This window comes from Aristolochia californica, unplaced genomic scaffold, assembly GCF_029961685.1.
Source record: "Aristolochia californica isolate CCGP_79_NKW_82.1479 unplaced genomic scaffold, dmAriCali1.0.hap1 SCAF_3, whole genome shotgun sequence".
Lineage (NCBI taxonomy): Eukaryota > Viridiplantae > Streptophyta > Magnoliopsida > Piperales > Aristolochiaceae > Aristolochia > Aristolochia californica.
This window is the reverse complement of record NW_027181992.1, coordinates 46,065,529-46,091,678: the sequence shown is the minus strand read 5'-3', so window position 1 is coordinate 46,091,678 and position 26,150 is coordinate 46,065,529. Positions and strand designations below refer to the sequence as shown.

Sequence of the window (26,150 nt, the reverse complement as noted above, 5' to 3'; positions counted from 1 at the left end):
AGGTGATGATTATCATATAAAATAATCACTTAAAGTTCATAATTATTTACCGTTACTTAGTTATTTGGATAAATAAAATAACTAATAATTTTATTCGTAATCATATAAATTATGTTATAAAAATGAAAAATAATAGGAGATTTATAATTGACTTAAATTATTATATGTTTGTCATAAACATAGTACAATATTTTAATTAATAAATTGAGATAAATTATATTTATGTTATGAAAGTAAAAAAAATATATAATTTAAAATAACCAGTAATTAAATTCTGAGTTACACTAAAATGAATTCTTTTGACACTTTTCATAAGGTAACACTAATACAAAAAACGTACATTTCATTGCACTTTTTATATGACTCACAAACACAAAAAAAAAATACATTCTTGATGAAATTCAATTGGATGAAATGCTCAATCCATCAGAAATCAAGAAAAAAATCACAAAAAATGTGAAAAAAAAAAAAGACTCAGCTAATGAGATGATAACAACAGTAGCACTTTGCTACAATTCAGACAAACAAAATTCGCAAAATAAACCCATATCAGGCTCAAACGAACTTAAAGCTTCCAGCAGAAAGACTGGGTGGGTGGGTTAGCTACAAATCTAAAGCCAATTAACCCGTACACCATCTTCACCACCTAGGGCATTTTCTTCGTCTTCATTATCCTCAACCCAATACCTCTCCAAGATCTTCACAGCCTTTTCATAGATGTCTTTATTAGCATGGCTCAACAGATTCTCAATTTTATCCAAACCATCACAATCAGCTATCATTTGTGCATATGCATTAACTCCACCACTGTTGCCAAATTCTTTATCAGCTTCACCAGCCTTGAGAATGTTCTCAATGCCCTCAAGACACAATGTCACAATTGTCGGATCGGGGCAGGATAAATGATCGTACAACGGCTTTACACATCCTTGACTCACTAAATTGCTGTAGTAACAACAATTACAGAGCCACAGTTAAAACCAGAAATAGTATCATATCAAACAACTCAAACAATGTTAATTGCCATGGCTACAAGTAGCTCAGCTTAGGTGAACCACTCTCATTCCAGAAAGCAGTCCCGATGGGCAAACAATGGACTTCATATGCGAGTTCAAACAAGAGATTCCAATGATAAGGTTGAATGATAAGGTTGAATCACAAGGTTGAACTCAAACAGTTGCAACTAGAATTTCCAATCGTGAATCTGGCTGTGCCACACCTTGCCACTCAATGTTCTCAGAAACTGCATCTTACATTTGCCAGAATATAATGAACTTCAACAAGTAAAGAAAGGAAGCATACTTGATTTGTTCATTTGAACCCCCCCAGGTGGCATTTGAGATTGCCCAAGCAGCCTCTTTCTTGATATCAAATTCTGCATGTTGTAGAAGGTCTATCAATGGGTTGATGATGCCCGCATCAATAACAGCCTGTAGTAATATTGTAATGTAGAGAAAAAAATGAAAAGTTTAACAAATTCTGGAAATAGTAATGCTTAAATTGAAGATTATGCGAAAGAGTTCATGGCTGATACAGATCTCTCTTTTTCTTCTTTTTTTCAATGTTAATTACACAAACACACTACAACCCATTGCCCCAGTGAGACTTGATCCCAAAGCCTCACACTTGAAACCCATTCACACTTAAACCCACATACTCAGACACAGATATATCAGACACCAATTTACCTGTATATGACCACTGTTTCCAGCAGTGATGTTGGAGATTATCCAACATGCTTCTTTCTTGACGCACTTCTTGTGAGGTTGTGAGAGTAGGCCACAAAGACACGGTAATACCCTCTTGTCAATCATGTACTAGAAAGAAACCTCACTGGTTAGTGTATTGAGCGGTAAGACATCCTCAGACATTTGTACAACACTACAGATTTGACTAAAAAAATCTTCTGAGATGTTTACAGTTGCTTGGAAGCAGTTAAAAGTTGGACTTACAACTTCACCCTCAAAATTTGTAGTCAAAGTCACTCCAAAGATGGGATTCGGATGCAAGTACAGTTTAAGAAGGAGAGGAATATAAAGACACATGCCTTTAAAGGTCCTAATAGCTACATAGGCCCCACAAAGAAGAGACTGTAACTCAAAAACTTTCCCAGGAAAAGGTTTTGGCCAAGCATAATATTCCAGAAGACAACCAAAAGCAACTACATAGACTAATTTCACAACCAAAATTTATCTTTAAAGCATCGTGAGTTTCAAAACTGCAAATAGAAAAATCTAAAGCCTTCTTTACTCCATGTAAACCTGCAAGATGCACCTTTGCAGATGATCATTCTAATTGGTATCTCAAACGAGATGTTAAGCCACACAGTCATGCATTTTCTGCCCAATTTTAGTGCCATTGGATGCTAATGCTACATCTCCTTCCTCTAATTGATGCTACTGCATTTAAAAGGGAATGAACAATGACTTAAAGTCCTCTTTCCCTGTCAACAAACAGAAATGATCTTTGCTTGTTAATATCTGAACTTCACTCCTGACGAATATTCTATAAAACTGCAGTCCACACAATTTGTTAATTGATTGGCCAGATCCATTAACCATAACAGCCTTAAAGTCTTTCATAAAAGTAAGGAGAAAAATAAAAGAGATCCTGAGCAGAATTAGTTGATGCTTATTATTTCCTAAAAATTCCATACATATGTTTTGTTTTCAAAATCATTCTGTTACAACCACACTATCCTCTTTGGTCTAATCTAGCTATGAACCTATATAATTGATAGAGTAGCAGCTATTGCAACCATAACTTATATCCATTTATGTATTTTTGCTTCAGCCAATTCAAGCTAATACGATTTTTGGTCAACTTATACTTAAAAATATATGGCACGAGTTTGCAGGCAAATATGAGAAAATATCGTCACTGTGATCTCTGAAATTTATACACTTTAATTTAAGAAAAATAACACAAGAAAAAAGTCATTCATAACTTTGGGGCACTTAAACCATAACAGTGTCAAAAGGACAGGAGGCTACTTATTAGACTTTACTTTGTCATTGTAAATGAGGGGAGAATAGATTTTAGCTACATTCGATGAACAAAAATGCAATCTCACAGTCAATCATAGGCACATACCTGAGTTTGTTCATCTTCACCCATTACAATGTTCCCAACAGTCCTAAGAGCAGGTATAAGAGCAGTTGAAGATGGCAGACTGGAGGATAGACAAAGCACCATCATCAAGTTTTATATTTCTACCTAGCTTCTGAAAAAAGTACATAAAGATACCAAAAAGAGAAAGGTTCATTTGGAAAAACTGACTAAGCAACAATGCGAAGTCTTCATCATTAAAAGCCCATTTCTACTACTTAAGCCAAAGTAATAAACAAGAAAAAAGGAAAAAGAGAAAGAGAGAGAAGAAGACTTTAAGTCCATCAGCCATATGCTATTTAGACATGTAAAAACCATTTGCTTTATGAGGCACCCCACTAAAAACCTGGTGAGGGTTGGGCTCCTAGGTGAGAAAGCTCAAAGAAGGCCCTAATTATCAACAGAGCCAGCAAATGATAGAGCACGATGAAGGAGAATCCATGTAGCTCACTTAACATTCTCTAGGATGAAGTAACAATGACCATCTCAAGATAAGTCTTATGAGGAATGTCTAACTCTAGTATTAGTATCAGATTTTACTGAAGACACAAAAAGCTACATGTGAAAGAAAAACATCGAGTTTTAAGTAAAACTTTTGAACAGTGTTATATAACCCTGCAAGTGTTTAACTGTTATTGCACCAGAATCTCACAGAAAATCAATAATTCTTCATTCAATTTTTTTTTGGAATTTTAGCCCCATACTAGTAGTCTTAGGATCCTGAAACCATATTCGTAATCACAAAAGAGGACTACATGTTATTGATTGATAGCTAATGAAGAATAATAAATTAGCGTCATACCCCAGAAGATCTAAAAGCTTTTGGCAAACTCCTGCTTCAATTACAGCCTGGATTTCATCCTTTGTGCCATCAGAGAGAGAGAAAAGTGCCCAGCAAGCATCTGTTAGAACTTCTTCATCAGTTGAGTGAATAAGATGTGCAAGAACTGATAAAGCAGGCTTTATCTGATGCATCCAACACATAAGTACGGTTAAATTTACAAATTCATGCCAATTACAGTAAAAAAATGAGATGTTATCTCAATCTTCGTACCAGTTGAAATGGTGCAGATGGTTTGGAACGACAAAAAATAGATAAAGTCCATGTCGCTTTCCTCACCATGGACAATTTTGAGAGTTGATTGAATTGAGCAAGTAAAGGCATCAGGGCACCATGACTAAGAACGAGATCTCTCAATCTTGGTGAATCACCAGCAACATTCCCAAGGGCCCAAACAGCCTATTTGTATAACTGTCTTTATTAGAATTCTTAACAGTTATCCTAATTAGTTGAATCTTAAGGATTGAAAGCAAACAGAAGATAGGACAAAAATAATACCTGCTCCCTCACATCATCGTTTGATGAACTGAGAAGTTGGACAAATAATGGGACAGCACCATGTTCAATGACAATCCGGGTGTGTTCTGATGTGCCAGAAGCAATATTGGTGAGAGCCCATGCTGCCTCGAACTGCAAAAAATGGTATACTAAACAATTCTTACAGGCTTATGGATTTTTTAGCAAACAGAGAAATCAGAAAAAATGGCAGAAAAAAATTGCCTGTAGCCGTGGCAGATCATGCCTTGAAAGAAATTCCACAAACCGGGGAACAACACATGTAGTAATGACCTCCTCTATTGGAGGGTTTCGCTCTGCCCAATTACAAGCAAAAAGATTATAAAGCAAGTTAGTAGCAGAATGCCAAAATTCCAACAGTTAACCTAATAAGACAAAAAGGATAAATAAAGGGAAGCAAAAACCATAGCTCTACTACCAATAGAGAGTAGCTTCCTAAACTGAATAGTTGCTTCCAACTGCAAAGCTGGGTGGTCTGACTGCACTCCTTCAACCATGGCAGATAGGCTTTCCAACTGTAAGAAGTCAACAATTCACATTAAACTACTATTTAAAAATGTTTCAGTGGAATCAAGGTCATCTTTATCCCACTTCAGCTTTTAAAAAAAAAAAAAATCCTAATTCAAGCTAATTTCAGCTATTCGAATGCTTTTATACTGGTTTTGGCATGGCTTATTGCTGTTGACCTGTTTAGCACAATGACATGCAAATAAGCTCTTGTTTCCCCTTAATTTATAGACGAATACAACTGAAATAGACACAAATAGGCTTCTGTGTCTTCTGTGAGAAAGAAGAAACCACAACTTTAGCGGTCACCACTAGGTTTCTTATCTCTCACTAAAAAAAATACACATTCACAGAGAAGCTCATTTCCAGTGTCCATTACATTAGAAGGCTGCCCGTCTTAGTGATGTGCTATGTTTCTACTAACATGGCCGATGGTCATTTTCATAACATGGCAGTGAAGTGTTTCAAGAAAAACACTAAGGTGCACATACGAAGGCTGGAATATTTTCTTTATCAAGAACAAACCATAGGAAAGAAAAGGTTCTCGAGTAACCAACAAAACAGTGTAATAATTGATAACCAACAGGAAATACATCAATCATGCCTTCTTAATTAACTTTTTCAAAATAAACATAGCCACCACCAAACCCATTATCCAACTATAATGGAAATGTGGAAAACCAAAAGCAGTCAAGTAGAACAATAAAACAACAGTAAGACCAAACAAGCAGAGCAAGAAAAATATACCATAATCGACGCCTGTTGGTCGAATGAAATTGCAGAGTTATTAAATCGAAGTGACCAAGAACATTTAAAAAATAAATGCAACAGAAATAAAAATCATAAACACACCGAAGAGAAACCAAGAATGTCAAGTGGAATCCACTACAGTTAGACCAGAATCAATAGCGGCTCATTGAGATACGAGATAAAACGTTAATATGGAAAAGATGAAACAACAAATGACAAAGACATTCACCTTTTTTTGGTTAGTTGAAGGTGTTTGCGATGCTTGCAGAGGCAGCTGAGATTGTAGAAGCAGTTGGCGTCGCTTCTTGAGAAGATTGTCCTCTCTTTTATTTTTCCGAATCTCCTCCAGATTATCTTCTCGCTTTCGACGAGCTTCGTCCGCATCAATCCCCGTTTTGTACGACTTTTTCCGAACTTCCGCACAAGAATTTGGTCGGAGAGACATCTCGTTCCCTCCTTTTCTTCAGAAGGCTCTCTTCCTTCAAACTCAACGTATTCGTAGAAATGTTTATTTATAAACTCTTAAGAGTTTACGATGTATTTCAAATGATTTTTTTGTAAAGCACTTTTCCAAAAACATTTATAGGTATGTGAAGCAAGTGAAGTGACTCTGGATATGATCAAAACTTAATCTATATCGGTTATAAGAATCAGATTTCCAAGACAGGCAACTAACTCCTCTATGACAGTGGATTTGAGAGAATTCACCTCGATTAAATTCTTTTGTGAATGGTCGTTTGTGAATGCTTTTTTGGTTTCGAAAATCTTCTCTGAGTTGTTCCGTTGCATGCTTTAGAATTGCACTCTTTTCGTCCTTAAAACCTTTGAAATGCACAGAAGCAAGTAAACAGAGGGGCTACTTCAACAAAAGCCATCCAGTGCCCGTTGATTCCGTGGACCGATATGTTTGGATTGGCCGGCCGTAGTATGTTGCAAACAGATAGCTTTTGAGTCGAGGGTTCTAATGCTGGAAAGAGATCTGCAGACTTGTGCAACATCAACCATGCACCCCTATAATCTTTTCTTTTCTTCTTCCTCACAACTATTTCCTTAGCTCTAAGAGCCAACTCTCTGCGCTCGTCCATATCTTTCTGTCATTTTTCAGAGTCAAAAAATGAAATCGTAGAAACATCAGATTCAACGAACCAAAGCATAGAGAAGGAAAAATAACAAAAAAATTACAGATTAAAAAAGGTGATGACAAGTCAGAGGTAAATATTCAGTTCAAACCATACAGAAACCTACAAGTATAAGAAAAGCACATAACTCATTGGCAAACAATGAAAAGGTTAACAACATCTTTAGTCCAATAACGGAAGTGAGTATTAAGATTTACTCGTGAATTGGGTTTGTTCTTCATCGTTGAGTGATGGATACAGGCTCAGGTTCAGACTCCAATGGCAGGGTCCATACACAGACCTTGATTCTCAAGGCGATATTTTTTATAGGAGGAGCGCTACTTCTTAATATGTATAGTATATTATATATTGTGCCTCCGTCCCCGACGGTTGAGCAACGCCGAGAGTTCGCAGTTGACAACCTTTATTCCTGCGGTTCGTGCTCGAGGTCGAGTTTCATTACTTTATAGCAGTTAATTGTGTTCAGTTATTTTCCCATTGATATCTTCCCTCTCCATCTTCTCTTAATTCGCCTAAACCCTAAACCCAAATCCAATTCGGACAAGATTATTCCATTGACCCGTAATCAAAACCATCGCCCAGATTGTGGGATCTCGCCAAGCACTGCGCCACAGCCACAAACTATATTCAGTAAAGGATTAAAGCAATAGTTTAATGCAAATGTTCTTGTCTTGTTCCTTGAAAGCGAAGACGAATTAAGGCTGTCCATAGAGTTTTATATGAATTTTGTAAGTCTCTAATTGTGGTTAATGCAGACACGCAGCTTAAAAGGATTTTTATCAAATATTTGTCAAATCTGACAGTTGCAGTGTATTCACACGGCTCAAATTATTTTATTTTGACAGAAAATTTCTTTTTAATTAGAATTTTATAATATTTTAACCTAACTAGAAACAAAGATAAATTTATTTATACATAATATTTGTATTTATATTAGAAATAATTTTGAATAAAAAAAATTTAAGCAAAGAAACCAAGCTATTAAAAGTTTTCATTCACAAAACGGTACAAACTGAGAGAATTTTGATTAAACAGAATTTTTTTATGGTCTTCTATTAACAGGAATTCCCTTAATCAATTTTTTTTTTTTTTTATGATTATATAGCGATATCCAGATTCAGCTACTCAGTAAGAGATAGATAAGAAAAATAGTTTTCTATTTCTCGATTACGAAGTGACTACAGAAGGACAAACTTATAAAAAAATCTACTAAAAATTAATTTCCTCCGTATATCGATTGCACAAACAATCTCTAGTCTCACTCTTCATGACTGTCCTCGTTCATCCATGAAGTCTTTCGAAATCACTTCGAACATCCTTTTTCGGAATATTTTACAAGTGACAGTCTAATCGCTAGTGAAAAATTTTCAGCGAAATGAACAGATGATCAGGATGAGGTGAGTTCAAACTCACACAGTATTAGTTTCGGATCAAGTTCGTTTCACAATTCGGTCATTGATCTAGCTCTGACCTGCAGCTGCATTTTCTCGTATCTTCCAAGATGTAGATCTTGACGACGTTGCATTTTCTCCACAGCTCAACCGCAGAGGCGCGGTGACTCTTTTCCGCGTGATTCCAGAACTCAAATTCTCTCCGCGTGGAGCGAACAGCGGACCGCTGACGTCCCGATCCACCAAAGCTGGAGAAGACGACAGTCGAGAATAGACACCTCCAGGAGAGAGAGGTTCCAGGAAAAATCCGGAGTTACGATGGAGGATCTCTATCAATGGCCGTGATCTCTCTCTACTTTTTCTCAAAAAAATTCTTGTGTACTTTTCTCTCCGTTACGTCAGGCAAGCAGCCAGGAACCGACAGGCGACAGCTATCCTCTACTTCGAATTCCTCTCCGTCGCTTCTAACTCTTCCACGTTGTTCACTCTGGTCAGCGCTCGCGTCATGCTTTCTCCATATTCAATTTTCAACTCTTTCCATTGTGAGTTTGATCCACCGTCGATAAGTGGGTCACCGTCGTGCACTAATGACGCGATAAGGGAAGTCTTGAGAGTGCGACAGGCTATATTTATTGGCTAGTATGGGAATTAATAAAATGCATTTTCTATGTACAAACCTCAAAACTACTTAGTACGGATTTCATTTTGGAACAGACAAGGATTTGAATTTTTTATCAATTTATTAATTTATTTATGCTCTCTCACTACTTTTATGAAAACAAAAAGAGAAAATCAAGCTTTAAAGCGCTCGAACGACGCGACGAGCTTCCCATCTGTCTCAACTAACCTGCTTCAACCAGACTCTATTTATTGGTGATAAGTTTGAGTTTTTGCGACTCTCAGACGAGACGAGTAAATGATAATAAAAGCAATTGTAAAAGAGGGTGCGGCAGAGAGAGAGAGAGAGAGAGGGACAGATCTCTTGCCGTGGTTCGTACAACTTCCTTGTGCCACTCTTGCTTGGCGCCTCTTATCCCCTTCTTGTCGTCCGGCACTTCTCCGTCCCGTATTGCGGACTTCGGGTTGTAATTGTTGCAGCGCTGCGGTCAGGAGCATTTGCACTGGAGCTTATATTAGATCTGCTCGGTGATCGGCATACAATTGAAATGTGTGCCTGTTTGTAGAGATCTCCTTGGAAGTTCCTCTCTCGAATTGTTGCATTGGTCGGAAATGGTGATCTCGGGACCTCTGACTCCTGGTCAGGTATGTCGAGTTGAAGAATACAGGATCTATGTTTGTACGGATTACCTTTTTTTTATTTGTCATACACAGATCGGAAGTGCCGTAGCGAAAAATTGTTACGGTGGTGGTCGAATTCGCGACTAGTTATATCGCGTGTTTTGGGATTCTTGCTTGAAAATGCGGCGGGTACCGCGTTCCTGCCAGTGTTAGAAACAGAAGGAAAGCTGCTGCTGATAGTCACAATTTTTGTTTGCAAGTGTAAAACAACGAGACGTAATTTGAGAGATCTGGATTTGCTTGGTGAAATATTGGCTTGTTTGAATTAGTATTTTCTTTTCTTTAACTCATGTTATAGTGTTTCACAGCTTGATGAGGAAACGATTTATCATAAGTTCGTAACTTACCAAAACAGAGACATGAGAGGAAGTGATACAAGGATAAGAAGATAAAACGGGGTAAAAATCAAGATCAAAATTGACATGTTCGCATTTTAGAATATTGTCATTATCACATCTTTGGTGGAGCAGAGAGCGGATGATGATGATGGACTAAAATATAAAAAAATAAATGGCTTAAGCCGAGTACTGTTCAACAGTGTCTAGACTGAACCTAGCTTCGTTTTTATAATCTTTGATATTTAGTGAATTTTATCATTCAAAACAAAACAATGAATGTCCTATGGCTCTTGCATATGCTCCTAGGCCATTAGTGGTGGTTGTAGAGGTTGCATGTCATTCATTGGAAAAATTCTAATACTAACTAATGGTGTAGCACTTAGATTATTTTTTGATTGTTATTCCTAGGTCTGGGAGTTCTGTTAAACAGATCTGTAGAGATTGCTTTCTCAGCAACATGCAGACACATTTGACCCAATTTTGCAGTTCTGTTTGCATGAGTATTCCATGTTTTTGCAGAACCTCTTGAAAGATTTTTGAGAAATTAAATAGATTCATAATTTCCTCTTCGACCAACTTCAGGAAACTACTGTGCCAGGCCTGGATTTTTTTTTTCTTCATACACACTACTGAATCCTTTTAGCTACTCAAATGACAATGAACATCAAGGGATTGAGAAAGGAAAAACCCTTTTATACTTTTCTTCTGGCTAAAATTGTGATGAATATGAGCTGATGTTCTATAGATTGTCTGTTTAGCATGTCAAACTGTTTATGATTGGCCCAGATTATCATGGCATTTTCTGAATTTCCAAAAAATATTCGTTTTTAAATTGTAATTTCTGTTGTCACAGGGTAGATACATTATTTGGTACCTTTTCTTTTTTGTGACAATCAGCATTTTCTGAATTTCCAAAGATTTTTCGTTTTAAAATTGTAATTTCTGTTGTCACGGGTTAGATACATTATTTGGTACCTTTTCTTTTTTGTAACAATCATTTGGTACCTCTTTGAAATAAAATTTCATCTATATTTCAGGTTACTGGTATGATCCACAGTTATGAAATACTCTAGGTTTAGAATTTGAGGATTAGAATTCGATCATCTTCCCAAGTGCTAGTTCTTTATCATTAAAAACCACAAATTAAAATGAACTTTACGTGCAAGGTTGAATTTTATGGTTTAAATTATAACTGAGATATAGCACTCTTATGTCATTATCTCAACAAGCCAAAGTGCTGATGTCTGAGCACCCTATTTACCCAAGTGCTAGTTCTTTATCATCACCAATCACAAATTAAAGTGAACTACTTTTCATGCAAGATTTGAATTTTATGTTTTAATTCAGAACTGAGATATAGCACTTTTATGTCATTATCTCAAGCCAAAGTGTTGATGTGTTAGCACCCTATATACCCATATCATTTGTTTATGCATTTTTTTTTGGAATTTTATGCATAACTTGTGCATACTGTACTAGTTCTTTAAGTGTGCCAAGTTCAATGGAGGAGAAAAGTGTTGCATCATGACACAAGATAGGGCTGAACTGGAGATAGTATTGTGATTATTTTAAGCTTCCCTGTTAGTGAGATATATCAGCCTTTCCACTCTGGCAGCATAATCTTTGCATGCTTGGTGCAGGTATCTTTCTTCCTTGGAACCATCCCAATTCTTGTAGCATGGTTGTATTCAGAGCTGTTGGAGTACAGGAAAAATTCAACTGCTTCCAAAGAGTGAGTTGTAATCTTGAAACTCAAAATTCTTATTTATTCTTTATCGTATGATAAATAAGTTACCAAGTCCATCCCTAGGAAGAACAAGTCATCCAAAATCACTTACAAGCTTCATATGAATCCTAATTAGTGATTTCCTATGAAACTCTTCCTTTTTTAATTTTTGAATTGTTCACTTCTACTTTCTTCTCCTTTTAGCTTTAATTGGTCTCATTCTGTATCTTCTCCATATAACTTCAATTGGTTTCATTCCCTGTCTTATCCATCTCTTTGTTGCTGTATCCTTTTGTCTTGGTTTGCACTGGATGATGGAATTCATATTTAGTCATGCATTAGCAATTTTAATATCAGTTTTATATATACTCCTCTCCCAGGTGTAGAGAATCTGCAGTGGCTTCTAACTTTTCCCACCATATGATAAGAAATATCTAGGTTCTTTGAGTAAAGCTTTTTGTGCTCTCCATAGACAGCAAAGATCTGATCTCAAAGATTTAGAGATATATGTACTGCTTAAAACTAACTGATGGTCCATCGAATAAATTCAAGAAAGTACCTGTTTGAGAATGACCTATTTCATTGGACCTCAGTGACAAGTGCTTACTTTTTAGGCTTTTCCTGGTTGAAAGTTCGTCTTGATACTGGATCTGAAACACCATAATGCTTTGATGTTATAAGACAGAGCACTTCATCATTTCTCCAAGATACATATAGTCGTTAATAATAACATCAAAAGTACATAATAGCTGGTTTTCAAAATTTAAAAATATATCTTTAATGAATTTTATTTTTTATTTAGTTAATTTTTGGTAGTCACATGGACTGGCTGGTGTAATTTTCTGCTGTACTGCAACATTTGACTTAATGAATTGCTTCTCTAGTGGTAGGCGTTCAGATATCACTTTGGTTGAGTTGGGCAAGGAGGTAGTTGCGGAAGAAGATCGAGCTGTTTTGTTGGAGGGAGGTCTCAAACCTGCTTCTACCAAGGTTCATGCCTCATCTGCAATGTCAAATATCCTCAGGTTTGCAGTATAACCAGTAAACAATTTTACAAATGGTGTTGAATCTCACGGAATTCATACGAGCTAACTCTATCTGATTATATTTCGTTGAGTGGGTTAGATTTCTTATGATGGAAGAGTCCTTCTTGGTTGAAAATCGTCTGTTATTAAGGACCATGTAAGTTGAGCCATCCTTAGAATCCAAAATTACAACTGTTGAAGAGAATTATTGCCATCTGACTATATTTCTGGCCTCCAGATCTGAATTTGGACTTATTATGGCCTACTTCTACATATGTGATCGGACAAACCTCTTTGGAGAGTCTAAAAAGGTACTCATTCTCTCTTATCATTTCGAACACCTTAAAAATCTTCTATTGAACTTGTTTTAAAAAGGAAACAATTGAAAATGGCATGTGAGTACTGCATTACTGAAGCATATTGTTTGGCACTTGGTACCTGGGTCTTTTTATTGGTTATATTATTTCTACTTATTGCCACGATCTTTCTCTTGACCATCTTTTTTTTGGTGCAGAACTACAACCGGGATCTTTTCTTATTCTTGTATTTCCTTCTCATAATAGTTTCAGCTATCACTTCCTTCAAGATCCACCATGATAAGTCTGCATTCACAGGCAAATCAATTCTTTATCTTAATAGACATCAGACGGAGGAATGGAAAGGCTGGATGCAGGTCAGTCCCTGCATAAAAATTTTAAGCAGCTACTATATCCACTTTCTAAATGAAAAAAAATTGTTAACATATTGTTGTTCAAGCAGTTTTTATTTGTGTTCAGAGCTTGCTATTTAGTCTCATTTTTAATGTTGCAAGTTCCAGATATTATCTTTACTAACATAGATCAGCGCTTGTGAGGAACTTGATTGAGGCAAACCAAGTTTACGCAAATTAAGATCCAATCAGTGGTGAATTTTTTAGTGTTTTCATTGATTTTGCAGTCATATTGCATCTAATATGAATTATTTAGTGTCTCTGAATCGTCAAAGTACCATTTAAGATCTACTTTTCGTTTAATGTTTGTCTTTTTCAGTTTGCTCATTAGGAAATTGGTTATCCTTGCGTTCATAATTAACTGTAGATGGGGCCTTTGGCTCAATGGCTATATGAGGGGTTTTTTAGTGAGGTCTTGGATTCAAGTCTCTAGGGAATGGGGTTAAACATTAAAAAAAAAAGACAAAATAACTGAGTATCGATCTTCTGTCTGTTTTCCACAATCTTTGTTTCTTATTGCTATAGTTTCCTGTGAAACATCTATGTTTTTACCTGTACATTTTCAGGTACTATTCTTGATGTACCACTACTTTGCAGCCTTGGAAATGTATAATGCAATTCGTGTATTCATTGCTGCATATGTGTGGATGACTGGATTTGGTAACTTCTCCTATTACTACATTAGGAAAGATTTCAGCGTTGCACGGTTTGCTCAGGTGGACTCTCTCTCTCTCTCTGTCTTTATCTATCTATCTATCTATCTCTATCTCTATTTTAATAACATTATTCCCTCTGAACAGATGATGTGGCGACTTAATTTTTTTGTCGCATTTTGCTGTATTGTTCTTAACAACAACTATATGCTCTACTACATCTGCCCAATGCATACTCTCTTTACATTAATGGTCTATGGTGCACTGGGAATATTCAATAAATACAATGAGAAAGGATCAGTTATTGCCACAAAAATTGTTGCCTGCTTTCTTGTGGTCATTTTGATTTGGGAAATCCCAGGAGTTTTTGAGTTTGTCTGGAGCCCATTTACGTTTATTCTAGGTAAGTGATTTGCACCCTTGCTTGTGGAATGTATTTTGTTTCTGTTTTTGTTGCAAACAACTCACTCTCTGTTTGACACACATGGTTGTAGGTTACAGAGATCCAAATCCCTCAAAGCAAGGGTATCCCCTTCTCCATGAATGGCATTTTCGCTCAGGACTTGATCGCTACATATGGATCATTGGGATGATATATGCTTATTATCACCCTACTGTAAGATCTAATGATCTCATATTTCTGTAGATATTCTCCCTTTGCATTACAAGGCATTTACCATGCCATTTAGATGAATCATTAACCTTTTTGTTCTCTTTTAGTCCTCAATTGCTAATTTGGCTTTACTGTTAATATAGGTTGAGAGATGGATGGAAAAACTAGAAGAAAGTGAATCAAAGTTTAGAATAACCATAAAGACAATTATTGTGGCAATTTCAATTGTGGTAAGCTAGCAACATCTTCACCTCTATTTTATTTTTTACATGAATTTAAGATATTGTCATGTCCTATGTTGAACACTCTTATGCAATTTTAGATGGGCTACCTGTGGTACGAGTACATATACAAGCTGGACAAGATTACATATAACAAATACCACCCTTATACATCTTGGATTCCTATCACGTACGTAAGCTTTTCCTTTTTTGAAATATATTTGGTGACATTAGGCTATACTGGATAGATTAATTATGATTTTTTATTTTTTATTTCTATGACACAGTGTCTACATTTGCTTGCGAAATTTCACTCAATACTTCCGGAGCTTCTCTTTGACCCTTCTTGCGTGAGTTATTAATCAGTCCAATCCTACTAACTTCATTAGACAATAATTGGTGCCTACGGGGTTGCAATAAATTCATTTTTGGATTTGGATAGAATTGCTGAGTAAGTAGTAATATCATTTTCTACAGATGGCTTGGCAAAGTGACTCTGGAGACCTACATCTCTCAGATCCACATCTGGCTAAGGTAAAGCTGATTTAACTGTATAATTTTCCTTTTCTTCTTGGAATTTTATGTTTAGCATCAAATTAGTCAACAATTCGGGAGTACATTACTGCAAGCAATGAGGTGGAAATAAGTGGCTAGCTCAGAATTTGGTTCACTTCGCAAGCTTCGTATTATGGATTGATTTGCATTTCTGATGAACTTTTGTGTTTGGACATAAAAGCTACTATCCTGGCACCTTCTCCTGCTTGATGCCAACAAGTTTTTATTTAGGCAATGATCATCTTGCTTAACTGAAAATTCTCATTGAGAAGACGTCTGATTTTTCACCAACTTTTGCAGGTCGGGAGTGCCTGATGGACAACCTAAGTTGTTGCTGTCGTTCATCCCCAACTACCCCATGTTGAACTTTATGCTCACAACTTCCATATATATTGCGGTCTGTCACTGCTAAAAATGGGTATGTTAGAATAGTTCCTTATGAGAAGATATATCTCTTACACGTACACATTTGTATTATTTGGCAGATCTCCTATAGAGTCTTTGAGCTGACGAACACCTTGAAAACTGCATTTATACCAAGTAAAGACAACAAACGTCTTGTTCACAACTTGACCACAGCTGCTGCTGTCTCAGTCGCTCTATATTCATTGTCCTTCGTTCTCCTTCAAATTCCCCGGCTGACGGTATGCGTAATTTCCTAGCTTCACGAATTGAGTTGGGCATGAAATAGACAAGCACACAAAAAGTAGATTCTTGTTGATGCTTGGCAACTTTAATGCAGTTGCTAACCGTGACTATCTTGCTTGGTGGCTCCATTTTGAAATATGTGCAGGCATGAAGATTGATGAAATCAAACAGCAAATTTCCACTGATTCTGGGGATTGACTTGTCAATTAGGCCATTGGATTTCATCCAAATACAACAGTGAAAGCACATATATCAAAAAAATATACGTTGGAACAGTATATGAGAGAGGTACGTGATTTTTCACCAACTTGCAGATCGGGAGTGCCTGGTCGACCCTGCTTGTGTTTTTATTTATTTATTATTTAAATCAAGCAGAAGTACGTGATTGGCAGTGAATATGTATAAAAATCAGGTGGATTTTTAAGTTTGTAAATATGATTTTTGCTGCCTCACACATAGGCATTGTTAGTGCTCTTTTCAGGAGATTTAGAAAAACATTTTCGGATAGAAGTTGGTTGAACAACATAGCCTGAAAAACATATTTGAAAAATCATCGGGCTCCTCTTTCCTCTCTCCTTCCATCTTTTCCCCTTTTCTTCCCCCAATCCCCCCTGCCACCACCCATCCTTCATCACCAATGAGGCAAGCTCTTGCCACGAAGATCCCATTGGATAGTCCTTTACCTTTGATGAGCAACGTGGGAGGGGGGGCTGTGGCCTCCCCCTTTTTCTCTTAGGACAATGGCAACACCTCCACCCAAGAAGGAAGAAGGGTGAAAGGAGGCCACTAGTCCCCCTATGTATTGACAAGAGGAGATGGGACGGGGCACCGACCCCCTCTCCCGTTTCTTCCTCTTCGAGTGGGGATGAAGCCCGTATAAGAAGAAGGGCGGGGTTGAAGTCCCTGCACAAAGAAGGGGGAAAGGGGCCCTCCACATCGTATCTTCCTCACGGTGAAGTCTCCCTCTTTTTTAAAAATAAATAAATATAAATATATCAAACTAAATAAAATGTAAATTATTAAAAATAAATTTATATAAATTCTAGATTATGATATGATATAAATAAAACTTCTGACCTTATTTTATTGAAAATATTATATTAATTATATATGATAGTCTATTTATTATTCTATGTATATTTAAATTATTTTATATTAGATAATAAAAGAGTTAATTAACAAGATAAGTAGTTATAATTATTTAAAACTTTAATATTACTATATTGCATATGATATGAATTTGCTTATATCTACTATTATGCTTATATACTATTATTTTGCATATTTTAATTTTTATTACATATGGTCCCTCAAATTTTATATGTATTTGCAAATGAATTATTATGTGTATTTTAATATAATACTATAAAATATAATAAAAAATTACTATATTAATATTCTATAAAGTAAGTCGGGATGGGGCTTGTAGGGTGAAGTTGGATCCTTAACCTTAAACCCTAGTGTTGCGATCCAAGTTGACCGCCTGCGTTGGATCCAACTCAGAATTTCATGGATTAAAGTCGGGTCCTGGATCCGAGTCACCGCACGTCAAACAAGACTCGAGACTCGATATTTGAGTCTCCTCGACCATGACATTTTGTCTCAAATGAGTTAAAAAACTTGGCTTTGCTATAGAAAACCCAGATTCGATGGGTCGGTTGAACTTAGACTGAATCCTTTTCCAAACGGATCTTACAAACTCGAAGTAGAGTGAAAACCTTGCAATTCAGCCGGTTTGGCCAATTCAATCGGTGATCTAAGTGACCGCAGGATGCAAATGGGAGGGGAGCACCGCTAACCCCTCCCCCCTTCCCTTAATTAAACATATTATCTTATATTTTATTTTTGTAATGACATCAAATTTGATTCAATTGACGGCTAAACCAAGTTGAAGCGAACTTGATCACCTCTTAGAGTCAGTGACTAGGTCAAAGTTTCAAAATATTGGTCTCATAATTTGAAATAACACAACAATCTAACTACTTCAAGCTGAGGGCACAATCAAGTTAATCACATATGTACCAGATTTGAATTGCATTAGAGTAACAACAACGATGATTTGCTTAGCAGGAGCACTAAGACCTTGGCTAACAAGACCACACCATTCCCCGTTATTTATCAACCGATATTTTTTAATTACGAGCCTAGAACAGGGTATTCTTTTCAAGTGTTAGTCCCATGTCGTCCTGGATTGGTCACTTTATTGAAGGGGAAAACGTTTGACATAATTGGTTGTCCCTTTTCCCTTGCAACAATATGTATATTTTTTCTATCATCACCTACATGTAGATTAAACAGCAATACGCAGTTTTTTTTTCATCAAAATATTTTCAGGGTTCGGAAGCTAATCCTTCACTCACCAATCTACAATTCAAACATATTGCCACCCAAAGTCTCCCTCATATGTTAGCTATTGGTCTAGCAACTGCCATCGATACGCTACAGTAGTCCAAACAGGTCAGGTGCCCAGGTGCTCCTCTTATCTCTTGTTGGTGGCAGAGTAGACCGTGCCAGGGATTTCATATGTTCCTGAAGGCCATTAATTGTCTTGACAACAAAAAACTAATTGCATAACCGAGCGAATGAGAGATTTGTTTCTGATCACATATGAGAGCACAGCAAAGGATGGGACAAAGGCTCTCTAGTAGCCAATTTGAATACCTAATACACCGCTTTGAAACGCTAATCCAATACATTTCAGTTCCAAACTCCACAGCACCCTTTTTTCCAGTCCGAAACTGCAATTATCTTCTCCAAATTCCAGCATCCCAGCGCTTGAAAAAAACGAAGGGCCAAAATCAAGTACATCCAAGCAGAGCAATCTTCGGACGCTGAAGCGTGTCCTTCGAGCAGACAAGTCTTTCATTTGGTCCGGTTCCTACTTTCTCCCTTTTCTTTCTCACGCTTGCTGTAAAGACGCTCAAGAACACGCTTGGCTTCACAATTGGGAAAATTATCGAGATCATAGTAATGAGGTGCTACGTCAATTAACCTGCACATATAAGTAGTTGAGAATATGACACAGGCACATGAGAAAACGTAGCTCCACATTCGCATTTTAAAAAACAAACTGTTTCTTATTACAGTGATACTTGTTGCTGAACATATGAACCAAAAACACATTGCTTCATAGATCAACAGATTTGAGACCCCAAAGAGATCCTTAAAACAACACCCAAAAATATCCAGGGAGATATATCATTTACAAATTGTCATCATGATGGGTCACTACACCGCTCAGCACAAAAATCAATAATACAACAAGAAAACTTGACAACTTGTGACAAAAAGAAAAAATCTCTGAAAAGATTATAAGTCAAACCACCAAGTGAATTGTTGGAAGATATAGATTGCCATTTTATACGGGAATATCTTTGACACCATTTGCAGCAAACTAAGCATTTATGATATTGTCTCAACCCCAACTTGAGGGAGTATTGGAAAATGGGCCCAAACCCACACAACCAAGTGTAAAAGATGGGCTCAAACCCACAAACCCACACAGTGGTAAGATGATGCTAAATAATGTAATTAGTTTATAATTTATGTCTCTTATTCACTCTTACTAAAGATATTCTTGTAATATTAGTACTTTTAATATATAATTCTCCATATAAAATCTCGTTTTTTATGGCATAAAACCGCTCAAAAATTGAAGCTTACTACTGTTGCACGACACTTTTTTGCTGTTTGACCTTTGCTTATTCAAAAGTCGATTTTTCTTTCTAGATAAATCTGATCCCAATGATTATTTTTTATTTGGAAACTATACTCAGATATCTTTCTAATGATGTATAATTTGCTATATGAAACATAGGGTAAGAGATTCAAAAATCCAATGAAAAACATGAATTGGAAAATAAGACTAAAGGAAAAACAAGAAACTCTTTTTTTCTTTTTCTTTTTCTTCTTATTCCTCCTCCCTTTCATCTCCATCTTCGTCTCATTTTACATCTCAAATCTTTACCCGCTCTAGGGTTTAGGGTCTCTTGGTAAAGAGACCACTAACTTAATGAGTGTTGGAAAATATGATGGACTGCCATTTTATACAAGAAAATCATGTACACCATTTGCAGCAAGTTAGGCATTTATGACGTTCTCTCACCCCCAGCTTGAGGGAAAACGTTGAAAGATGAGCCCAAGCCCACGCGTCCAAGCGTGAGAAAGATGGGTTCAAACTCACAAACAAAGGAGAGAGCCCAAAATCCCACATAGTAGTGGCATGATGGTAAATAAAGACATATCTAATAAAGATGACACTGATTAGTTTATGATTTGTCTCTTATCCACTCTTACTAGGGTAAAGAGTATTCTAGTAATATTAGTACTTTTAATATTCATAAATACAACTTAAGGGGGAGGGTTTGGACAAGTCCATACCCTAATTCTCTAGCCTCTTTCTCCTTCTCCAAATCCGTCACTTTTCATCTTCTCACCTCTTAATCCTCTTCTACTTTGATTAAACATCATGGAATCCTAAGTTTCAATAGGAATAAATGACTTGCAGAAATTTATAGAAAACCCAACAATAAACAGAATTGAATAAAGAATTTTTGTTTGAAAGATTGGGTAAAAATCAATGATTAAGATCAAATTTATAGAAGACCCAAAAATAAACAGAATTGAATAAAGAATTTTTGTTTGAAAGGTTGGGTAAAAATCAATGATTAAGACCATCTTAACATGCATTATGTTCATAAACATATTGTTTAAGATACTCGTCGTGGCAAATGTATTAAAGTAAAATATGTAACTAGCTATAATCAATTTTCTAGAGATCAGCTTCTTACCATTCCCCTCGAACATCTGTAACAGTGCGAATGAAATTCCTGCTGGTCAAGACATACTCATTGTATATAACCCACTCTGGCTTATGATCCAGGCAATTGGAAGGATGTAAGTGAACCACCTGCCAGGAAAAAAGAAAATATCAACCAAGTAAAACAGAATCAAGGCATGATAAACAGAATATATGGATGAAACACTCTTCCGCCAAATGCATGCATTTCAAATTGAAAGCTTTAAAAAAATAAAACATACAACGGGCAAACTTTATAAAGAGAAGGTGAATATCTTAAATCTCCAACATAATAACTCGTAAACACACAGAGTCGTTCCCACGCCACGCCACACCCAAAAAAAAGGGAAAAAAAAACAAATACTTTACTTTTTCAAAAATTTCTCAATAAAGTGAAAGGGAGAAAATTAGGGACTTAATAGTTAGGGTTCAATAAAAGTAAAAAGAACCTGAAAATTCTGTAATCAGCAAGTTATTAGAGTTTTCCTACTTTAATGCTTTAAACACCCACAAGATGCTAAAGATGCAGGCCTGCAGGCACTATAAAATAGTTTTAACTACACTAATAAGCAGGGGAAAATAATCTTATAAGAAGACGATTTCACCAAAGTCTCTACACAATTTCTCACCAAATAGCAGCACAATAAAAAGTGAAAGGAACAAAACCTAAAATTGACAATTAGGTTCAAAGCCTACAACAGGCATGCCTTGAGACTCAAAAAAGCAAATCATAAAGAGCAAGAAATGTAAATTTGTATTAGATAGCTAGGCTAATATGGTAAATATGCTTCAACTTTTGAAACGTATCAACATGAAGATGATTATTGAAGAGGGAAAGAAACTTTTTACCTGATTGTCTTTAACAGTCAAATAGTGACCAGTACGCTCCAAGTGTGCAACCTGCATAAAATACCCAGCCAGCATGGCTTTCCTTATGTTTACATAGTAGTCTCTGCTGTTAAAGTCAGTGCTGCATAGCTTGAGGTTGAAGCGGGCCATGATCCGCACTAATTGTTGCCTCACATTATCAGCTGACTTCAATGCCCTCTGATTTACGAAATTCTCATAGCACCATGATGGATCTTCATCTACACCAAATGAAACGAGGCAATCAGAAACATTAATTTCAATTGGAGAGTACAACCAAATATTTTCTAAGAATTATGCAGTTTGAACACGTACTGTTTTGCTTGTAGGCATGATATACATTCAGAAGGGTGAGATGATCTCCATCAATGTGTCCAAACCGAGCTTTTGCTTCATCTGCAGCTTTCTGAGCCTCCCTAGGCCGGAGAAAGCAATTGGGTACTAAAGAAAGAAATTTGTTATCACAGAGGAGGCCCACGGTAGGTCAGCAGATGCACAGAGGCGAGAGACGAACACCATTTGCTTCATGATAGAATACTGAGAAACTGCAACTATCTGCATCAGCACTTACTTAGGAATTTCTCCGCTGGCGTTGGAGACGACAAGACAGTTGCTGATGACAACCTAATGTGCAAAGCCCATGACACTAAACACATGAATTGAGACTCTTTTCTTTTGTGCTCCATAGTTCAAGAATGTGCTTGCCCACGAGTGGGAAGGATAAATATATGTCAAAATCTCAAAACTAATGGGGCACAAAAGCATAGAATTCCAATACATGTGAGGCATCCCAAGCACATGTTATGGGTTTTAAGATTCATGCATAAGTAGCATGATTAGGAACCAGAAAACAATGCACACGAGTAGGGAAGAGAGTGTACCTGATAGCATTGCAGAAACTGAGAGGATCTCATTGGAACAGTTGAACTCAGGACTCACAACAAGCATCTTAGACATTTGTGGATCCAAAGGAAACTCACTCATGATTTCTCCTAATTTTGTCAGGTTTCCATCATCATCCAAGGCACCCAAATAGTTCAGAACCTCTAGAGCCCGCATCAATGTTTCAGGTGCAGGAGGGTCCATGAAATCAAAGTGTACAAGATCATCAATCCCAAGCTTCTTGAGTGTGAGGACAGTATTAGCCAAATTAGACCGCAGTATCTCCGGGTAAGTTTGAGGTTGTAGATCATTTTGGAAACTTTTCTCTGTGTACAGTCTAAAGCATTTACCAGGCTGGGTTCTACCTGCTCGACCTGATCTTTGATGAGCGCTTGCCTTTGATATGGGTGAGACAAGCAAAGATTCCACTCTAACCCTTGGATTATAAACTTTCTGTTTAGAAAAACCAGGATCAATCACATACACAATCCCATCTATAGTCAAAGATGTTTCTGCAATGTTGGTTGAAACAACAATCTTCCTGCCAGGAGGACCCCCTTCATTCAATGCAGGTGGAGCAGGATCAAATATCTTCTGCTGCAAGGCAGGAGGTAATGTAGAATAAAGTGGTACAGCTTTTACAGGCCCCACTTGATCCCCCATATTATTAACTTCCTTCGTTATTTTTCTGCATGCATCTTCGATCTCCTCCTCTCCAGTAAGGAAAACAAGTATATCACCAGGCGGTTCACACATGTGTATCTGGACAACTGTGCGAATGGCTGCCTCAAGATAATCCCTCTCAGGTTCTTGTGTATAGAAAATCTCCACAGGATGTAGCCTTCCTGGAACTTTCATAAGTGGTGCATCATTGAAATAACCCCGAAATTTCTCTGCCTCAAGTGTCGCACTCATTACTACAAGCTTCAGGTCAGGCCTATTTTTCAATACTTCCTTCAGAAGCCCAAATAGGACATCTGTTGCCAAAGTTCTCTCATGAGCCTCATCAAGAATAATCACCCGATATCTTTCAAGAAGTGGATCTGTCATTGCCTCTCTTAGAAGCATACCATCTGTTAAATACCTGAGAAGAACAATGGTTCAGTAAAAATGCAGAGTCATCTAACTGCTAGTGATCACATTTCACAGAAATATAGACAGCCCAAAACACATCAAGATAAAAAGAAAAAGGGATATCAGTACTTAAGAACAGTTTTTGCACTGCTGCAATCTTCAAAACGGATGCTGTAACCAACTTCTTCACCAATAGTTACGTCCATTTCCTCAGCCACACGTCGTGAAACAGACATGGCAGCTACTCTGCGAGGTTGGGTGCAAGCAATCATCTTCCGCTTGCTAGGCTCCTGGCTGAATGCTTCCAGAGCGAACTGAGGAATCTGCAACATATTTAAAGGTCAGATTTCCATGAGCCAGAACAAGTGTAACATGATTTCCAAGGGATTACATAAATCTTAAAGGAGTTGGCTTCAGGGGAAAAAAAAGAAGAATAGAATAGAACAGAACAGAAAAATAAAAGTAAAACCATAACAATTTGCCGCACACAGCTTCCATATCAATCAGCAGAAGAGAAAAAATATTAGACAAACAAAGAGTCCCAAAAAGAAGAAACACCACCAACACAAGAAGCAAGACATGTAAAGGGATACGAAAGCCATACAGTCTAGGCACCCCTTATGATTGCTCTATAACTCAAAGCAAGAACATCGTTCAGAAAGTCCTTTTGATCAGCATAAACACGACCAGGATTCCATAAACAAAATTTCCATTTTAGCTTTCTGGAAAACGAAATGTGCTCACATTTTAAGGAGAAATCGAACTTCGGTTTAGCAAGTTACGTACGTGTGGGATGACGTGCAACAATAGCAACTATCCTGAGCCTAAAGCATGAATTGCTTCGATAATGAAATAATATTATCCTCCAAAAGATTAAATCCTTACACAGTAAACAGACCTTTCCGAGGTTTATATGTCAGTGAAAGTCAATAACTACAATCTGACGCGCAAAAAGGAATTCGGATGCCATGAAAAGAGAATAGATGAAAAACCCAGCCCATATGCAACACTATAGTACAAGAATCCATCAGTTCAGCACATCCTGAAAATCTTAAACTATATCTGCAGACACCCTGCTGAAAACAAGAATAAAATCTTATCTACAGTCTAACTAACCTGAGTCGTTTTACCACTTCCAGTTTCCCCAACCAATATCAGCGACTGATTATCCCTGAGAGTTTGGACGAACTCCTCTTTCTGCTGCCAAACAGGAAGAGTCTTTCGCTTCTCCAGAATCTCAAAATACCGTTGGGAAAACGGCCGACCGTTCCATGGATTCGACTTCCCACCAGTAAACGCACCGTTAGCGGTAGCCAGCTTGGCCGATACAGTAGTCTCGTCCACCACGTCGAACAAGCTCACCTTCCTCTTCCTCTCCGTCGACATTCGAATCACAGTAAAACCCTAAGATATGCACAATCCTACAAAAGGCGTAAAAAACCAGAGAAAAGATGTATGAATCCTGGCGCAGCAAGAGGGCTTCTTCTGGTCGACCTGTGAAACTCAGGACACAGGGTTCCAGCTTGACCTGTCAGACGCAAGCCCCAATTAAACGATTTACCTAGACTCCCCCGCGCTCAGTCGAAGCAGAGAAAGAGGCTATCTAGGGTTTTATTTACTCAACGGCGAAGGACGGCAAAGGAAGAAGTGGAAATTACCGGAAGATCCCTCTAGTCTCTCTGTAGTCTACGTATCCCCTACCGCTTGTTAGTCTTTTTCAAAGGATCTTTTTGTCTATTCAGCCACGCGAAGCTTTCTGGAAATTTCGCGCGAAGCGTTGCTGTTTGCTGCAAAAGTAGGGACAGTGGCATAATTTTGGCCCGTCCAGCCTCGTGGGCTGAGGTAAAGCCTGGAATGGGCCAGATGGTAAAACCCGCCTCGAGCTCGGTTAACTGGTTTTTTACTTCTAAAATATCTAAGTCCTCTAATTTACTTCATCCGTAAGCAAAGAGAAGTCGCAGGCCCCGTTGAATTCAAAACTTCGTTCCACGTAGCTCAAATTATCAAAGATTCGATAAAGACGGGTTTGTACCTTAGTGGCCGCTTCGGCCTCACTACCGTAACAGGGCATCAGTGTGAGAAATCAATGAGATGATCAAATAAAAAGGACCAAATGTACAGCAATTATGATTAATTTATTAATTATTTATTACATAAATATGATTAGTGCTACATTTCAGTACTGATTATGTACACTCACGTCAGATTATATTTATTTTTGTAATTTTCGAAATTTTTATGAATTAGTTTAAATAACAACAAATTATAAATATTTATGTCTGTTTTCTAGAATCTAACTTGCTTCTTACTATAAACAATTTGCACGAACCGCTTCTATATTGAAGAGGCTCCGACACCCTAGCCAAATGATAAGTACACGATAGCGATGCTTTAAAGGTTGGAGACGGGCGAGGCCTGGCACGGTCCAGAAAGTGCGGGAGCTGAACTGAATCGTCCCTCGGATAAAAAGGTGAAGAACACTGAGAGAGA

The 26,150-nt window shown here is 37.2% G+C and overlaps 3 protein-coding genes across 6 annotated transcripts; 1 reads left to right on the top strand and 2 right to left on the bottom strand.

Moving 5' to 3' along the window:
- Nucleotides 1–611: 611 nt before the first annotated feature.
- On the bottom strand, nt 612–6,167 carry LOC137959626 (importin subunit alpha-4-like). Its single transcript, XM_068806982.1, has 10 exons — nt 5,952–6,167; nt 4,884–4,980; nt 4,670–4,761; nt 4,448–4,579; nt 4,163–4,348; nt 3,911–4,074; nt 3,094–3,172; nt 1,689–1,817; nt 1,303–1,430; nt 612–945 (listed from the first exon to the last, which is right to left on the bottom strand). Exons 1-10 carry the CDS (start codon nt 6,165–6,167, stop codon nt 612–614), a joined length of 1,557 nt encoding a protein of 518 aa, XP_068663083.1.
- A 3,005-nt stretch (nt 6,168–9,172) lies between these two features.
- Nucleotides 9,173–16,513, top strand: LOC137958467 (protein REDUCED WALL ACETYLATION 2-like). 2 transcript variants are annotated; one of them, XM_068805504.1, is made up of 16 exons: nt 9,173–9,515; nt 11,530–11,621; nt 12,500–12,640; nt 12,741–12,797; nt 12,879–12,951; nt 13,155–13,313; nt 13,916–14,065; nt 14,150–14,405; nt 14,497–14,618; nt 14,759–14,845; nt 14,938–15,026; nt 15,124–15,186; nt 15,314–15,370; nt 15,692–15,788; nt 15,877–16,035; nt 16,185–16,513. In XM_068805504.1, the coding sequence occupies exons 1-16, from the start codon at nt 9,483–9,485 to the stop codon at nt 16,188–16,190; spliced, it is 1,641 nt and encodes a 546-aa protein (XP_068661605.1). In that variant the 5' UTR covers nt 9,173–9,482; the 3' UTR covers nt 16,191–16,513. The 2 variants fall into 2 exon arrangements, with proteins under 2 accessions (XP_068661605.1, XP_068661604.1); XM_068805503.1 differs by having other exon boundaries at nt 13,916–14,405.
- Nucleotides 16,514–18,582: 2,069 nt separating this feature from the next.
- On the bottom strand, nt 18,583–25,224 carry LOC137959160 (probable pre-mRNA-splicing factor ATP-dependent RNA helicase DEAH2). 3 transcript variants are annotated; one of them, XM_068806490.1, is made up of 7 exons: nt 24,777–25,224; nt 23,790–23,983; nt 22,586–23,670; nt 22,020–22,145; nt 21,687–21,925; nt 20,830–20,948; nt 18,583–19,031 (listed from the first exon to the last, which is right to left on the bottom strand). In XM_068806490.1, the coding sequence occupies exons 1-7, from the start codon at nt 25,044–25,046 to the stop codon at nt 18,902–18,904; spliced, it is 2,163 nt and encodes a 720-aa protein (XP_068662591.1). In that variant the 5' UTR covers nt 25,047–25,224; the 3' UTR covers nt 18,583–18,901. The 3 variants fall into 3 exon arrangements, with proteins under 3 accessions (XP_068662591.1, XP_068662592.1, XP_068662593.1); XM_068806491.1 differs by lacking the exons at nt 18,583–19,031; nt 20,830–20,948; nt 21,687–21,925 and having other exon boundaries at nt 22,054–22,249; XM_068806492.1 differs by lacking the exons at nt 18,583–19,031; nt 20,830–20,948; nt 21,687–21,925 and having other exon boundaries at nt 22,089–22,259.
- Between the last annotated feature and the right edge of the window lie 926 nt (nt 25,225–26,150).

Coding starts and splice junctions, on each gene's coding strand:
- LOC137959626 (XM_068806982.1), bottom strand. CDS start 6,167: ATGTCTCTCCGACCAAATTCTTGTGCGGAAGTTCGGAAAAAGTCGTAC. Junction 4,762..4,883: donor TAGGAAGCTACTCTCTATTG/GTAGTAGAGCTA, acceptor GTAATTGGGCAG/AGCGAAACCCTCCAATAGAG. Junction 946..1,302: donor GGTTCAAATGAACAAATCAA/GTATGCTTCCTT, acceptor TTGTTACTACAG/CAATTTAGTGAGTCAAGGAT.
- LOC137958467 (XM_068805503.1), top strand. CDS start 9,483: ATGGTGATCTCGGGACCTCTGACTCCTGGTCAG. Junction 11,622..12,499: donor AATTCAACTGCTTCCAAAGA/GTGAGTTGTAAT, acceptor TTGCTTCTCTAG/TGGTAGGCGTTCAGATATCA. Junction 15,371..15,691: donor CAGATCCACATCTGGCTAAG/GTAAAGCTGATT, acceptor CAACTTTTGCAG/GTCGGGAGTGCCTGATGGAC.
- LOC137959160 (XM_068806490.1), bottom strand. CDS start 25,046: ATGTCGACGGAGAGGAAGAGGAAGGTGAGCTTGTTCGACGTGGTGGAC. Junction 23,984..24,776: donor GAAGTGGTAAAACGACTCAG/GTTAGTTAGACT, acceptor AATATGTTGCAG/ATTCCTCAGTTCGCTCTGGA. Junction 21,926..22,019: donor TCATGCCTACAAGCAAAACA/GTACGTGTTCAA, acceptor CATTTGGTGTAG/ATGAAGATCCATCATGGTGC.